The sequence below is a fragment of the Corvus kubaryi genome, unplaced genomic scaffold (genome assembly GCF_017639235.1).
Source record: "Corvus kubaryi isolate FWS band 111438036 unplaced genomic scaffold, C.kubaryi_AGA036_p1.0 split3-73, whole genome shotgun sequence".
Taxonomy (NCBI): Eukaryota; Metazoa; Chordata; class Aves; order Passeriformes; family Corvidae; genus Corvus; species Corvus kubaryi.
In genome coordinates, this window is record NW_024582091.1 from 34,674,879 (window position 1) to 34,690,274 (window position 15,396).

The following is a 15,396-nucleotide window of genomic DNA, read 5'->3' on the forward strand; positions in this document are numbered from 1 at the left end:
GCAGCAACTGTCATTATGAACCCCATAATTTATGTGAGACATAGTTTGGGTAATTTAGAAATTTTTTTATGGAGAAAGCAGATTTGAGAACAGAATTGCACTGTGAGCTACTAACATCAGCAAGGTTCTCACTGCAGGCCCAGAAAGGGCATTTGTGATTGCAATAGAATCATAAATGCATGGCATTTGTACTGTTGCTATAATCTAGTAATCTAATAGATGCATAATCTAATAAAAGCAGCAAAAATTCAACGTCAGGTTTTTAATATCTTCATCACATGGTCTGTATCATGGACAGTACACACACTTCATCATAAACAGAACTTTAATACTTTATAATTTACTTTCCTTAACAATAATATATTTCAAAGTTAAAAATTAAATTATACATGTGCTTTCCTAAAATTCCTACACACTGTCCATGTTTATTAAGAATATATGGAAAAATTTTTCCTATAATCTTCCTGTAAAGCAATGTGGTGGTTTGAATTTCTTCATCTGCCATTAGTTAGTTGTCAGGTGTAATTTTTTGCCTTATTTGCCTTCAAAGCCAACCTGAATCACTCTGAAAAGGACGCTCAAGCACTTAGCTGTACCATTAATTTTCATGGAAAAAGGCACTTTGAGGGAAAAAAAAAGGTGCAGCTTCAAGGTAACAGCAAGACATCAATTTTCTGTGTTTGAAATTAACATAATGTTTTACATAATGATCCTCTCTGCTGATCATTAAAATAACATAGTTACCTCGGCAACTGGAACAGTCTGCAAATGTTATCTAGTGATACATAACACATTCTAAAAATACATACAACAAATAAAGTCTGAAACATTATCATTTGGAGGAAATTTTTTTTAAATAAAATTACCTTCTGGTCTAAGCAGATTTTTGTGAGAAAATTTCAGTTCAATACAACTTTATTTTTATTCAAAACTGACTTTACTTGCTCTAAACTTGAAGACCTGATGTCGTTTCATTTCCTGACAATGGAAAAACAGTAGTTTCTTTTCAATTAAAATTTTCATTTCTCTATAAATGTTTCAATGGCAAATGATCAGGAAATAAAACTTATTTCTAAAGCAAGGGTCAAATGCTTAAAAAACTTCTGTAAAACATAGCATACCACATAATTGACTGATGAATTCAGGGGATCTAGGGAGTCCACCGCTTTAGATCTGAATGTCTGCACTGTCATTGCTGGTACCCTTGTGAGTCTGTCCTGAACAACTGAGATCTAATGGGACTGAAATGAACCAACATTGACAACCTTCACCTTTTTTCTTTTTCAAGGAAAACTCAATCAGCTGTGTTCACTGATGGTTTTGGGTGTCTTAAAATGAATTTTTGTGTATCATTGATTTACTGAAAAGTTTTCCCAGGACTAGCTACCAGCACATCTCCCAGTAGAATGGAAAATTGCTCCAAGGTAGGTAAATTGGTTCATCTCCTTTAAGTTCTCTTTCATTCTTCATGAGTATTGAAGCTGCTACATTCTTGAAACACCTTCTTCCCTCTGCCTTTGCCACTCACTGCCTGCCTTTCTCTCTCCTGGGAGTGTACAAAGGAATACTCCAACTTCTGTAGGATTTGCTATAATTTTCCAGAGAAGTTGTGTTAAAACAATCCCTTCAAATTCAGATTATTTTTAAATACTAAATTTGAAGTAATGTAAATATAATTTGCTGTTGAATTTGCTTGTGTAATTTGGCTAATATCTACAAATTCTTTCAGTTCATACCATATGGGGTATCAAACACATTGATCTTTTCTGTCAATTTTCATGTTACTTCTTTGTGTGGAATCCCAAGAAGGTTTACAAAGTTTATCAAAGCACTTTTTTCAGTAAATTTTAAGAGCTATTGATCTAGAGGTAATTTGAATTGAGAAGTTTCTGAAGACTGCTAGGAAATTGGTAATTCTTAATGTATTTGAACATTTTTCCACAACCCATGGGGTTTTTTAAACATTTCTCCTTTGGATGTTGAAAATCTGGTGACAACATATGTCTGAGAGAGCTTCTAGATACATATAAATGGTCCTTTTATAGGGTATTGTTCCAACAGAGATAACAGGATCTTTGCTTTGGAGGCAGGAGTCAGCCCTTTGTTTACAGATCTTTTTGCAAGTGCACAGTAAATAATCTCCTATTAGGATTTATTTTCACTAAAATGTAAGGAACAAAAATGGCTGCAACTGTCTTTGTTTTAGGACAACAGCAAGGATGTAACATAATTTGCAGCTTCCTTACAGGCTCCAGTTTCAACCATTCATCCTTTCATCTGAGTGCAACTGTTTTCTAGGGGTTGGCCACCTGAAAAGATTGGGACCAAGGCCTTTCCTCAGGTTTTCAATTTGGAATTTGGTGTCATAGTGTTGCTTCCCAAATCCCCAGTCCAAGCCCATGCCATGCTTCATGTCAGGGCAACACCTAGGCACATATCTTTCTCTTCTTTCACCCTTGTTGGCAGAGGAAACTTGAGTGTACAAACTGGAAGAGGACTGCAAGGTATTCCTTTTGTTCCCTGAATTGGAGAATGGATGGGTAGGACCTAAGTCCATCATGGAGCATGCTTGCCCTACAAAACAGGAATAATTATCCTGGTGCATCTGAAGAGCGACTGTAAAGGGATCAATATCAATCTCCTTGAGCAGAAAAGAGGTTGGGACATAGCCTCACACTAAAACTTTTAAAGCCAATAATAAACGTATTAATTACACCACCAAATTTTATAACCATTCCTAAGACCTTTATCCTCTCTGACATCTAATGAGAGAGTGCATGCTGTCTGGGGCCATGATTAGCTCACAAAAAAAAAGAGAGATTAAAGTATTAGACATTACTGAGCAGATGGATCATTACACAGAATCTTAAGCCAAGAAATAAATATTCCAAGTACGTCACATTTGGAAGATAAAAAATATTTAAATAAGTCTTTAAATACCTGTGGAGATTAGCAATGATCTAACTTTATGGTGTGTCAACACACATACCAGATAATGAAATAAAGAATATATAAGGCTTTCACATCTTTTCTCAGTTTAACGAAGCTCACTTGGGCAAAAGACTGGGCCACAGGAATCCCGTGCATGAATATCCAAGGTAGAAAACTGCAGGTGAATCATCTACATTGCTGGTAATCCAGTATTATTCATACTGTGTTTCTTGTATTTATTGGTGCCCCAGTTGTTGGTATTTTTAGGAATACAGAAATAATGAGTACTGTAGGGTTTTATTTTGCTTGCTTTTTAAAGTTTGAATACAAAAGAGATGGAAATGTTGATCAAGCAATTTACAGAGCTGGAAAAAGGACAGGCTTAGTTTGCAATAACCAACTCTTTGCTCCATTAGGAAATTATAAGTATTTAACCTATATTCTTGCAAAAATGCCAACTAAAAACCATAATGTTTCCTGTACTCCTTAGTTTGATATTTGGCTGTTTTTACGTTAGTTTGTTGCTCCCAGAGCAAGGTTTGTTTGGTTTTTTGGTATTTTTTTTTGGCATTAGCTACTTTCCAAGGCATTAGCCCAGGGATACATGCTCAGAGTCTCAGCTCCCCTCCTTCCCCCCCCCCCACCCCGTTTCACTCACATTCTTTGTTACAAGAAAGACACTTCACCATTTGGAACAAGGATGAATTCAGAGCCCTTTAGAGAGAGGGCTGAACCAAGAAGAACTATAATCTGTCTCAGTAGGTGGTTGGACATGATGAAAAGGAGTTTCTTGCCTCTGAAAAGAAATCTTAAAATGACTCTAAGTATGGTATTATTAAGATATGCTATTTGTGTACTGTTCCATTGATTTCTGTTTGCAACTTCTAATCCTCTTCCCTGAAAACTCTGCCTGGAAGTGGATGAAGTCCCCATCTGCTTGTAAGGTTTTCTAGATTGATTACACCCCCACTAATACCTGGGTATGTGCAAACTTGTGACTGCTAGGCTGTATCACAAGGGGTTAAATAACACTAAACCCACAACAACTAAATTAGACAATATTCATGTGACTGGCTGAGTCAGGGAGCAAAGAATTCTGAAAATCCTGGAGCAGGAGCCACAAGAACAATATCACAGGTTATGCTTGTAACTATGGACGTGGAGACCACCCATTTTAGAATCATGTTTACATCAGCAGAGAAACAGATTGCTGCTTACAAGTGGCATACGCGTCTCATGTCATCAGACTCCAGTGCCACAAGTTCAGTCTGCAGATTTTTTTCTTTTTCACTGATCTTGTCTTATTCTGTCTTCTCATTTATTGCTTTCATGTGCCTTTTTTCCAAACACATGTCCCTGTTGTTGTTTTCTCTGTTTTCCTTCCACTTTCTGTAGCACTCTTTTCTTGCTGTCTTCAGCAGGTCTGCTGGGAAGCATATACAATGTCCTCTGTCTCCTCCAGCAGCTCTTCTTTCCCACCTTGACTGTCTTGACTGTTATCAGTTAGTCACATGCAAGTTGTTCAAGTGGGACACTTAAGTTTTGTTCCAGAAACAGCCAGGTTTGTCATATTCAAAAGTACTGTTTTGGTACCTCAGTTAGGAATCACACAGATATTATATCTGAAGGCTTCGAACCAGGTAATGGCCACACACAGATACGGCTCATGTTGCTTAAATGATTAATATTTATTGCACAATATGAAATTTGCCTACACTTTAACATTAGGTGTAATATTTACCATCGGATGCAACATAAAAGTGATGAAAAAAATGAAATAAATAATGTTGAAATTGTCTCACAATTCCATATCTGAAAGTAGTGCAAAAACCTAATGACCCTTTAGTAGCTGGACTAATGCTTTTGATCCTTGACAGAGGTCTTGCTGTGATTGGTTTTCTACTACTGCTTAATTGTATGTGCTTTGAAGAATTACTGGGACTAAAACACTCTTCATATTAGTCTGAAGGTATTTCTTGCTGGTGATTTAAGATTTTAAATAGAAAATAAAGGTTTAAAATGTTAAGACTGGGTGGCTAAAAGCTGCAGCTGGGCTGACACATCTAGAGGAAAATCCTGTCAGGTTAAAAATAGAAACATGTTCACCGCGTGGATTAACTTTCTATCTAATCCATTCATGTTCTGCCACATGGTACACTACCTACACACACAAACTCTGTGAGGAAGAGAACAGAGGTACAAATTTACGTTAGACCTTACTTCCTTCCCATCCATTTCTATAGTTCTGAAATGAAACAAACCTAGAAGAAGTGTCCAAACATTTTCCAAACTATGGTATCAGTTATCTGCACAGTAATGTTTCTAAAGATTTGCAAGTCAATTAATTCACTTTTCAGAATCACCCCTTCTGACTTCAGTATGCAGTGTATTATGCTGAAAAACTTCTAAAAGTCTACATCTATTCAGTGCTATGGATTTACATATTTGGTTTGTCTCTAAAATGACTTACATATCTATGCTTAATGAGAAACAAACTCCTTCTTTTGGGAGTCTCCTCAGAGGTGCTTCTCACTGTACATGTACTTTCAGTACTGACACGTAATTGAAAATTTTAGAACTTGCAATACATTTTAAGATGTTTGATTTGATCAACAGGGGACTGGTTCTTCAGAGGCATTATCTGTTGAGTGAGATTAAGGCAAATGCAACATTTAGCACTCCTATGCAAACAGCAAATTAGTCTATCTCTCCCAAGCAAACAGCAGTTGAAATCCAGTCACTGGGTTTCATATTTAAGGCTAAGTTGCCTTCTCACAATTTTCCTGTTACAACTTTGTTATGATTGAAGATATAAAAAAGAAATTGAAGCCACTACTATGATTGGTTTGTTGTTTTTAATTACCACTACCCATAAACCCCCACTTTGGCCACTGGTATCTGGGGAAGAAAGAACGATATCTAGAAAAGTGTCTGTCAGTAGCATTTTCCTTTCCTCCTTTCAGCACAGCCAGACCATGAATGGGTCGTTAGCGAAATTGAGAGTAGCCTGAAGCTTTTGTAGAAAACATTTGGCTGTAGCATCCTTGGAAGCAAGAGGGTCAGCCCAGCACTAGGGATTGTATGTCTGCCTGCTGTTGTCTTGCGCAGCTTCTAAGTGAGGGCTTTAAGATGGAATGAGGTGCAGTGGTATGTGCTGTTCAACAATTCTGCTTTGACAGGAGTTTGTCAGTAAAGGCTGCTTTAAACCTACACTGATTTATGCCAGATAAGGTGACTTTAAAGTTTTGCAGTGCTTGTGAGAGGTCAGACAGCAGCCTAAATTAGAGTCAGTATTTCATAAAATACAACAGGTAACAGGAACCCTGAAAGCATTACATTCAAACAAATGTTTTCCTTCTCCTTGTACAACTTTGCAGGAGTGTTGCATCATTGCTCTAATCCGCCTTATGGCTTATTGGTTTTTTAAAAAGAGACAGTGTATCTAATTACTTGATTAATGAAAAACGTACATGCAAAAGCTGAAAGTGATGACATTGCCAAAAAACATAAGATACCAGAAGTCTGGTAAGCTAATTATTAACCTTAAAATTAGATAGTTGCTAACTTCAACTCATTTTAATTACATTGATTAATGAAACAATAGAATTCATATACATATAAAGGCAAGTTCTAATATTCTTTTTCAAAAATCATCTAGAATGGGGTAAATGAAGTTGTCTTTGAACAAGCAGTATGCCAAAATCTGTCCTCCACAAATCATTGAAATGACTCCACATCCTGAAAGACAAGATATGGCTCATTTGTATGAATTTTTATAGTGGAATACAAACTTTATGATAAAACTTTAAACCAGCATTCTATCTTAATTTTTTTTTTAAAAATGGCCTTCCTACTTAAACATTTTGCCCAAGGCTTTAACTATTCACAAAGATATCAGTCCCAGCAGCTGCTAATGCAAAACCAGTTGTAGGACAGGGAATTTATTTGTCTCTCTCCATCATTTAGGAATTTATTGCTGTTGTTGATCCTTGTTATCCATCATATAAGAAAGAAGAACAGAAGCCAGTGCTTTTCCCTTAACTACTTTTGTTCAAGATAATCTACTTTTCATGTAAAAATCTATGCTGCTAATTTTACAGAAAATTAAGCATTCAGAAATGTAGGTTTGCCATTCACTTTGAGGAAACTAAAATTTATCTCATCTATCATAAGTACCAGTACAGTACATAATGTTTATAAAACTTGCCTCTGAAGGTACCTGCTTTTTTCCATTGATTATAAAGGGTATAAAGAAAGACTAGTTTGGACAGCTGTCCTTTTGATGCCTGAATTGAGATAGTTTGATTAGTCAGGACTTTATCGTGACTTATTTTAAGTCATGTGTCCACTGTTTGTTTGCAAGACTAATGTAAACTGAGCACATTCTGGCCTTAAAAAAGAGGATTTTTTACAGGTTAGGGAAATCCTAGTCCACCATTATTTACCTGTGTCCTTAAAAGAAGTATGAATGAAAAGCCTATATTTTTTCTTTAAATGCTGACAATTCTCAAATTAATGAGGGAACAGATATTTAATAGAAACAATTCATACTATGAGTACTGATTTTCTACATTTTGGCAACTTAAACTTTGAAGAATGTAGTTATACCTAATGCCAGCCACCAGTGTAACATCAGGGGGAACTCAGACATAACTGCAAGAAGAAGAAAAGTAGAAATGTAAATTTTAAAACAGTAAGAATGGGGACATGTAAGCAGTGCACTATGTTATCAAAGGTCTGCTTAGTTATGTTTCATAGATTATATATTTTACATATATTGAAATGGCAAATGCTTTAGGTCCTGACCAGCACCTGCCCTGGCTACACCCAAGCTGACCCATGTCCCCGTTGTGTGATAACTGCAGGGCCATTCTATGACACCGTATTGCCTCCCCCAAGGAAAGCTGACAGAGGTAGTAAAGGGGACTGGGAGGCACACTGCATGTGCTGACAGCTCAATGTGAGCCAGCAGAGGTTTGGTTGGCCATCTGAAAAAAGCAATGATAAATCTGGGGTTGTTTGGACATCAAGATGCATCATTCAATATAATGACAGAAGATAACCCCTGATGTACAAACAGGGGTTTTTTGTAGTTTTTTTAAATTCCTTGATTTAAATACAAAAATTATTAATGAGGAATAACAGTAGTTTAAATTCCAGAAAATCAAATTCAGTAAATGAGAAATTATGTATAATTTTTAAAGATAAAATCTCTGTGGGTCTTTGGTTTAATTCGTCAGGGAACCAGGGAATCTCCCATCTGTATAAAGTGCCAAAAGACAAATGGACAATGCAATGGAAAATGGAAGATTAATTACTATACAGTAGGGAGGGAGTCCTAATTTGTCAAAACTATTTTTGTTTTTCTGAATTCTAGAATAAACATATTAAGCTCAATGTTTTAAGAGGAAAGAATCCTCAGATGGGCTCTATCAAGGATGGAGTTAAAATATATTTCCTAATTAGCCATAGAAACATTCTGCTGAACAGCATGAGAAGAGGGAGCAGATTACTAGGTGCTGGCAAAAAGAGATGATGAGTCTCATTTACAGCAGCTAATTATTTTCCTTTTCTTTACTTTAAGGGGAAGAGTTTTGTGGGGGACAAAGGAGTTTCATGGTAGAATGCTTCATTTTCCTCATTGAGATTTAGTTCAAATGGTCTAACTTAAAACCTTTGCAATGACTTTACTGAAGCAAAACCCCTTTTTACTCTGAACTTGAGCTAAAGTGTTAATTACTATTTCTTAAAGGGTCCAGACATGAACAACTGTTAATGTCTTGATTTGAAAAAAACACACCTCCCAGATGCAGAAATTGTATCTAGGCTGGATCTGTTTGTAATGAAGTATTAGAATATGAATTAAACCTCTGGTTTTTTAATAAGAATATAATGGTTTAAAATTCTGCAACAAATCCAGAATTAAGTTTTAAATGGGAGGATTTAAATAGAGGCATGAGTCAAATGGATGGAAAATAGAGATATATATTTATTTAGCTTTAGGGAAAATTAAGTTAGTCCAGTAATATGTTAGATGAATCATAGTGAATTTGTCCTTCAACTTGTGATACTATGCAAATATTTAGCAGTAAACCTACTTACCAACTGAAGTTACAATGATATGAATAATAGTAACCGTTACAGCATAATCCCAAACCCATTCTTCCACAACCAGAGCAAACAGCAGACCACAAAGGAAGAAAGTTATTTCCAAGGATATCACAAGAACTGTAAATGAAAATAGGATATTTTCACCAAATATGATTTTGAGAAAGCTCTTCTCATATTCAAAATTATAGCAATAAGAAGTTAAAATATCTGAGATAGCAGATTTTCTTACAAGATCACTGAGTTCAGTTTTTGGCCCCTCACTACAAGACAGACGTTGAGGTGCTGGAGCATGTCCAGAGCAGGGCAACAGAGCTGTGGAAGGGTCTGGAATACAAGTCCTTTGAGGAGCAGCTGAGGGAGCTGGGGGTGTCGAGAAGCCTGGAGAAGAGGAGGCTCAAGGGGACCTTATTGCTCTCTACAGCTACCTGAAAGGAGGCTGTAGCCAGGTGGGCGTCAGCTTCTTCTCCTGAGTAACAAGTGATAGGAGGAGTGGAAATGGCCATAAGTTGTACCGGGGGAGGTTTAGATAGGATATTAGGAAATTTTTTTTTCACAGAAAGGGTTGTAAAATTTTGGAACTGCCCATGGGAGTGGTGGAGTCTCCATCTCTGGAAGTGTCTAAAAAAGAGTGTGGATATGATACTTGAGGACATGGTTTAATGGTGAACGTGAGCATGGTGGTGGTGCCTTGTTGATGGTTGGACTTGACCTTAAAGGTCTTTTCCAACCTGGATGGTTCTGTGATTCTATGATTCTATGAAATATTATGCTTATGTTTTCATTACAAAGATGATTTTTAAGTTTGCCACAGACATCTGCATGGGCTGTATCCTGGTTTGCCTGTAGACTTTAAAATGTTACATATTTTACGTAAAAACATGTAATAACAGGATTGTGACCAGTGATAGGACTATGACTGATTTATATTACCTAGAGGAGAAATTTATTGAACATTTTCCTTAGGGACCATCCACAATCTTTGCATATGGTGCCAAATAGATTTGTTTGATACCGACATAAGTAATTTTTTTCTCAAACAAAACAAAATTGTCTGGTTAAGGGGTTATGGTTGGTAAGAAACTTCATAGCTTCCTCCCTTCATTGTATCATATATTTATATGGTATATACAAATATACCAAAATATCTACATCTATCTCTCTCTCTCTCTCTATATGTATCCATCTCAGAACAATTTAAAGACAAGACATAGAAGGGGAGATAGAGCAGAGAGCCTACAAGGTGAGCAGAGGCAAAGCATCCCTACAAGCAGGAGCCTGGCTTTTCTTGGTGCTGATAGCTGTGTGGCTATATGGGATAGCAGGGGCTTGAATGGAAAATATGTGATGTCTCTTCTAGCTTTAGTCCTGAATTCACATACAACAGGCCATAAACCTGAGTTTGTAATTCAGTTAATTGTCCATCTAAACGCAATTTGTTCTTCTTTTTAAGTACACGGGCATATAAAAGTAACATTTTTATTGGAATTATTTATTTTTCCTACTGTTGCAATAACATAATCTCTATGATTGCTGTAGCTGACAGTAGAGAGACCATATTTCTTTTTTTTCACTCAATATAAAGAGTGAAATTTACTTTGGCAGCATTTTGTGCCCTTCAATTTTATTCTTTTATTTAGAGGGTCTATTACTCCCTACGGTATGATGGATCTTTCAATGAGTATTTTAAACAATTGTAAGAAAAATAAGAAAAATATAACTGGAAAAACCTCATGTGGTTAGGAAAGTGGGAAATAACAATTACTGTTTCACAATGCATTATAGTATTTTTTATTATATTTCATGAATATAGAATCCCTTTAAATTATGCCACTAATTTTGTTATTTAGAAAGTGTGTTTAATTAGTCAAATGCTCTGGAAACTTTTTTAAAAACCGGTCCAGAAAGAATACCTCACCTCTGAGCTGATTTCCATCTTTATTTTGAGGTTATCTTAAGACAGAATTCTGTTTTAACAGGAATGAGTGAAATTCTTGAGTAAACTAACTCTCATTTGCAACATCATTCAGACATCTATATTGTGATTCTATGCCCTTAGATTTTAAACAGCTGCTCTTTGTGTTTCCATGTTGTTTTCATGGACAGACAGAAAGGAGGATGGAATGCTATGACATAGTATGATATAGCTGCTGTGTTTGGCATATAAACATGTTGCATCAAACTAACTGATAAAATTTTCTGGGGAAAAAATCATATTGACATGTAGTAATTACATTTGGACCCTGAAAAGTAATTCTAATGGAATATACTTTAATTTTCTTTTCCACTGCGATAACATAAATGTTCTTTCTTCATCTGGAATCAGTATTGACACTGCACAAACATCCATGCGTTTTTATTACTCTTTTTAACCTACAAAGTAACCAATTTACTTTTCGGCTTTGCGTATTTTATTGACAGATTATGAGGTTTGCCTTTGTAAAATAGATTACAAATCTGGTAAAATTTTATGTATGCATGTAACTTTTTAGGAATGACAGTTTAGATAAAAAGAATATATGTTGAGAGATTCAGACAGAATTGCAGAAATTTGTATTAGGATACATAAAGATACATTTAGGGATTGAGCTACAATCAAATCTTGATATTTTAATGCCCACTGTATTCAAGCATTACCAAAGCAAAATTGCCATTATTTGAATGTGACCTGTTTCTCAGATCTGGATCCAGTGATTCATAAGAAATTTGCTGCAGTATGAAAATTAAATTAAACAACTTTGTGGAGGAACTTGATGTAGAATAGGTAATTGTTCTGCAATGAAAATGAAACTTCCTGGCAAAGCAGAACATTTTCTTCTGATGATGCAAGATCAGAAGAAGAACTCAACAAAAAGCCTAAAAATCACTTGAATGTTAAGTAGCAATACAGAAATGAGAAGTGCTGGCAAGATGCATAAACATTTAATTGCAGTGTAGTTAAAATACAGAAATCATTGGTATTATGAAAACAGCTTTAAAATACTGTCCGTTGGAAGACAAGTTTACATCCACATACAATATATTTTATTGACTGAGGGGAAAAAAAGAGAAACAAACTTCAGTTACCTAAATAATATGGATTAATCCATGAAGGATTTGTCTTAAAATCAAAAGGTGCCAAACCATCCAACATTTTAATCCTGTGGAAAAAAAAAGAATAAATTTAACCAGAAAATTTTAGTGATGTCTTAGTGATTATATGACATATTACGGGTGCTTTTAAATAGGATTTCAAATTGAATACTCTGGGTTTTTGCAAGCTCTCTAAGTCCCATTCTGAGTTGCACTTTTGCTCTTGCTCACTTTTATTTAAGATGTTTGGTGCTGTGCATGCTAATCAATACCTTCCTAAGGGGATATAATTTGTCTTTTTCATTGTATATAAAATCTTCATTTTCCTTTTTTTCATGTCATCTTTTCTCTTACGTTCATTAATTTACATTATGCAACTGCAAGGAAGAATATTAGAACCAACGTTTTATATTAGTTTTGAGCCTCCATTTGCCAATTTGTGCATTTGAAAGACAGTTCAGGTACAACAATTTAACTGAATTTCAAAGATATATTCACAGAATAACTGGGCCAGGATGTCATCAGTCTGGATGCTTCCTTTAAACAAGCATATCTCTACCCGTGATATCCAGTTGCAGTATGCCAGCATATTAGACTAAAGACAGGGAAATCTTACCTGAATACTGCAAAGCACACAGATAGGACCACATAGTATACAGTGTAGAAAACTACTATGCATATCAACAGGTTCACCAGAACAACCTGAAAAAGGGCATAAGACAGTAAAACCTAAAGCCATGTCAACATCAGGCATTGTCAGAAAACAATTCTAGATTTCTATCAATCATAATGTGAAAAAAGTTTGTAAAATAAAATATTTAGGCAGAATTTTTGCTGTTGCTGATTACATAAATGTGCTAAAAGCTCTCTGGTACATTTCAGCTCCTAATGTGTGGCTACCATGTATGCCTTTGTTTTTATCATATATTATTGTATGCCTACTATATATATAATTTACAAGTGTTCCTAAAATGCGAAGGACATTTCTTGATAGTTATTAAGAAATTAAGAAGGTGCAAAGAAACTCAAAAGGGAGCTGATAGCTAGAAATGTTTGGGGTTTTTCTTCATTCAATAGGACTACAGCCCTAAAGAGGTCAATCTGTTTAGCTCCAAGGGATGATTTGATTATGATAGATAAGTACCTTCACAGGAAGAAAATACCAGGTACTTAAGGGCTCTTTAATCTATCAGAAAAGACTCAAGAAGTAAACAGCTACAAGTTCTAGCTAGACAAATTCGAAAGCTGCAGGAAGGACATCTTGAACTGTAAAGGTAATTACCCAATAGAACAAACTCCCTTTGGAAATAAGAGATCCTACTAAGCAGGTGCCTCTAAGGATGAAACCTCAACTCTAACATTCACTTCTGGCCTTAGTTCTTTTAGTGGTTGTGTGGTAGGTAATGTACTTGCAGAAGCATCCAACATTGACAGAAGTGGAAACACTGCAAATTTAGCAAACCACTTATTTTTATATTGCTAAATGTTGTAAAGTGATAAATATTAAATAGTGCATCTATCTCCCACAAGAGAAGAGAGTAAAGAGCTTTAAAGAGCTCTAATGCAACAGGAGAAAAACTCATAATGCCTGTACAAAATGGATATTTTTCAAAAAGAAAAAGTCTAGGACAGTCTTACTCTTTTCTTTTTCCCTTACATCAAAACAAAGCCAAGCAAAACCTGAGAACTATTAATCTCTTCAGCCACACTGGTTTGTGGGCTAAATACAGCTGCTTCGTACTGTCTGTATTCTTATTCGAAATGAAAATTGCCCAAATAACCCATTTGATCCCTTCCTTTCCACAGTGTGCACAATCACTGTGGTAATGGTAATTAACTACAATGTCATGTGTAAGTTTGGCAGCCATGCTACCTCTTACTCCCCTGAACATAACTTCAAGCATTGGAAGTTTAATGTTTGGCACATTTTTGGTTTGAATCTTTCTCGTTTCATTGCTCTGAGCAGTTGCACTTTTCCTGTAATTCCTCCTTTATCCATTGCCCCTCCTCTTGCAACTGTCTCTGTGAAGCCTTATCTGCCCTAGATGGAGATTGGTACAGTAATAAAAGTGGTGAGCCAGGACTGAAGGGAAAATCACAGAGCTGAAGGATGGCTCTGAGATGATGACCTATTGACCTGTAATTACAGTAGGCAAATTCCTAGCCTTGAAGTCAGTGACAAACTTTCACTGGCATCAAAGGCACAGTATTTTTCTCTCTGTACCCAGAATATTCTTAGCCCCTGTCTTAGGGATGTAGTGAGGTATTAGGTATAGTATGCTTTACTCACTTGAGTAGCCTAAGGATATTCATGCTACATGAAAATAAAAACACTGAAAAGTTTCCAGTTGTATCACATTCTACCCCATTTTTTTTTATTTGACCTTGCCACAGAAATTTAAACATACATTTTTTTAATCTGAGAATACTTTTTATTTTCAATCTATTTTTCCCTTTCTAGATCTTCTGATATTTCAAAGCGAAAAACCCCACAAGTTAAAAGCTACAGGATTATTCATTATATGTCAAAACAACTTAAAGGAAGAATCTTAGGAAATCACTGGTGACATCAAATGTAAAATTTTATTAGACACTTCCAAGAATTATATCTCATAAGTGGAACAACATCACATATTTTCATATCCCTTTTATAAGACGTACTTTGCAGTACTTGCTACCAACACTATAGGATAAAATATCCTTTTAATTTGGGTTTTTTTAGGAAGAGAACATTGAAGAACGGTCTGTAAGAATGAAAGCAACAGCTCATTTCAGCCCTACAACAGTTGTCTAATTCTCTAATACTATCTGGTGACAAATACAACACTAAATAAACTCAATTCCTTTTACCTTGGTTTCAGCAGTTTTGACCTTGAGAGCCATGGACACATGACGAGTGAAAGAAAGTGCTGTTGCTATATTTCGTATGCCAACATTAGCAGGAAGAAGCAGCTGGTTTTCACCCCAAAAAACATTCTTATGGGTAAGTATAGGACAGGGTGAGGTGAGTTGATTGGATTAAACTGACTTGAGACAGAAGACATCTGTGAGCTAAATGTAAGCCGCTGAAGAGCAAAGAGAAAATCCTGCTTGCTCATGCAATGTTTGTACTTTTGTAGCTACAGTCAGCCAAAACACATCTATAATATAACTTGGCTACTTAGACATAACATTATTATTCTTTTCTACCTTTCAATTACTTTTTTTTCAGCATTCATGTGATCACATTTCCTTTGGGTTATTGTAACTTCCTACTTTTAATTGTCTTTCACATTTTTTAGCATT

The 15,396-nt window shown here is 35.7% G+C and overlaps 1 protein-coding gene across 2 annotated transcripts; it reads right to left on the bottom strand.

The window, feature by feature from the left end:
* Nucleotides 1–247: 247 nt before the first annotated feature.
* Nucleotides 248–15,129, bottom strand: TMEM244 (transmembrane protein 244). 2 transcript variants are annotated; one of them, XM_042016594.1, is made up of 6 exons: nucleotides 14,962–15,129; nucleotides 12,728–12,813; nucleotides 12,106–12,179; nucleotides 9,034–9,159; nucleotides 7,540–7,584; nucleotides 248–6,669 (listed from the first exon to the last, which is right to left on the bottom strand). In XM_042016594.1, exons 1-6 carry the CDS (start codon nucleotides 14,992–14,994, stop codon nucleotides 6,575–6,577), a joined length of 459 nt encoding a protein of 152 aa, XP_041872528.1. In that variant the 5' UTR covers nucleotides 14,995–15,129; the 3' UTR covers nucleotides 248–6,574. The 2 variants fall into 2 exon arrangements, with proteins under 2 accessions (XP_041872528.1, XP_041872527.1); XM_042016593.1 differs by having other exon boundaries at nucleotides 12,728–12,840.
* Nucleotides 15,130–15,396: the final 267 nt, after the last annotated feature.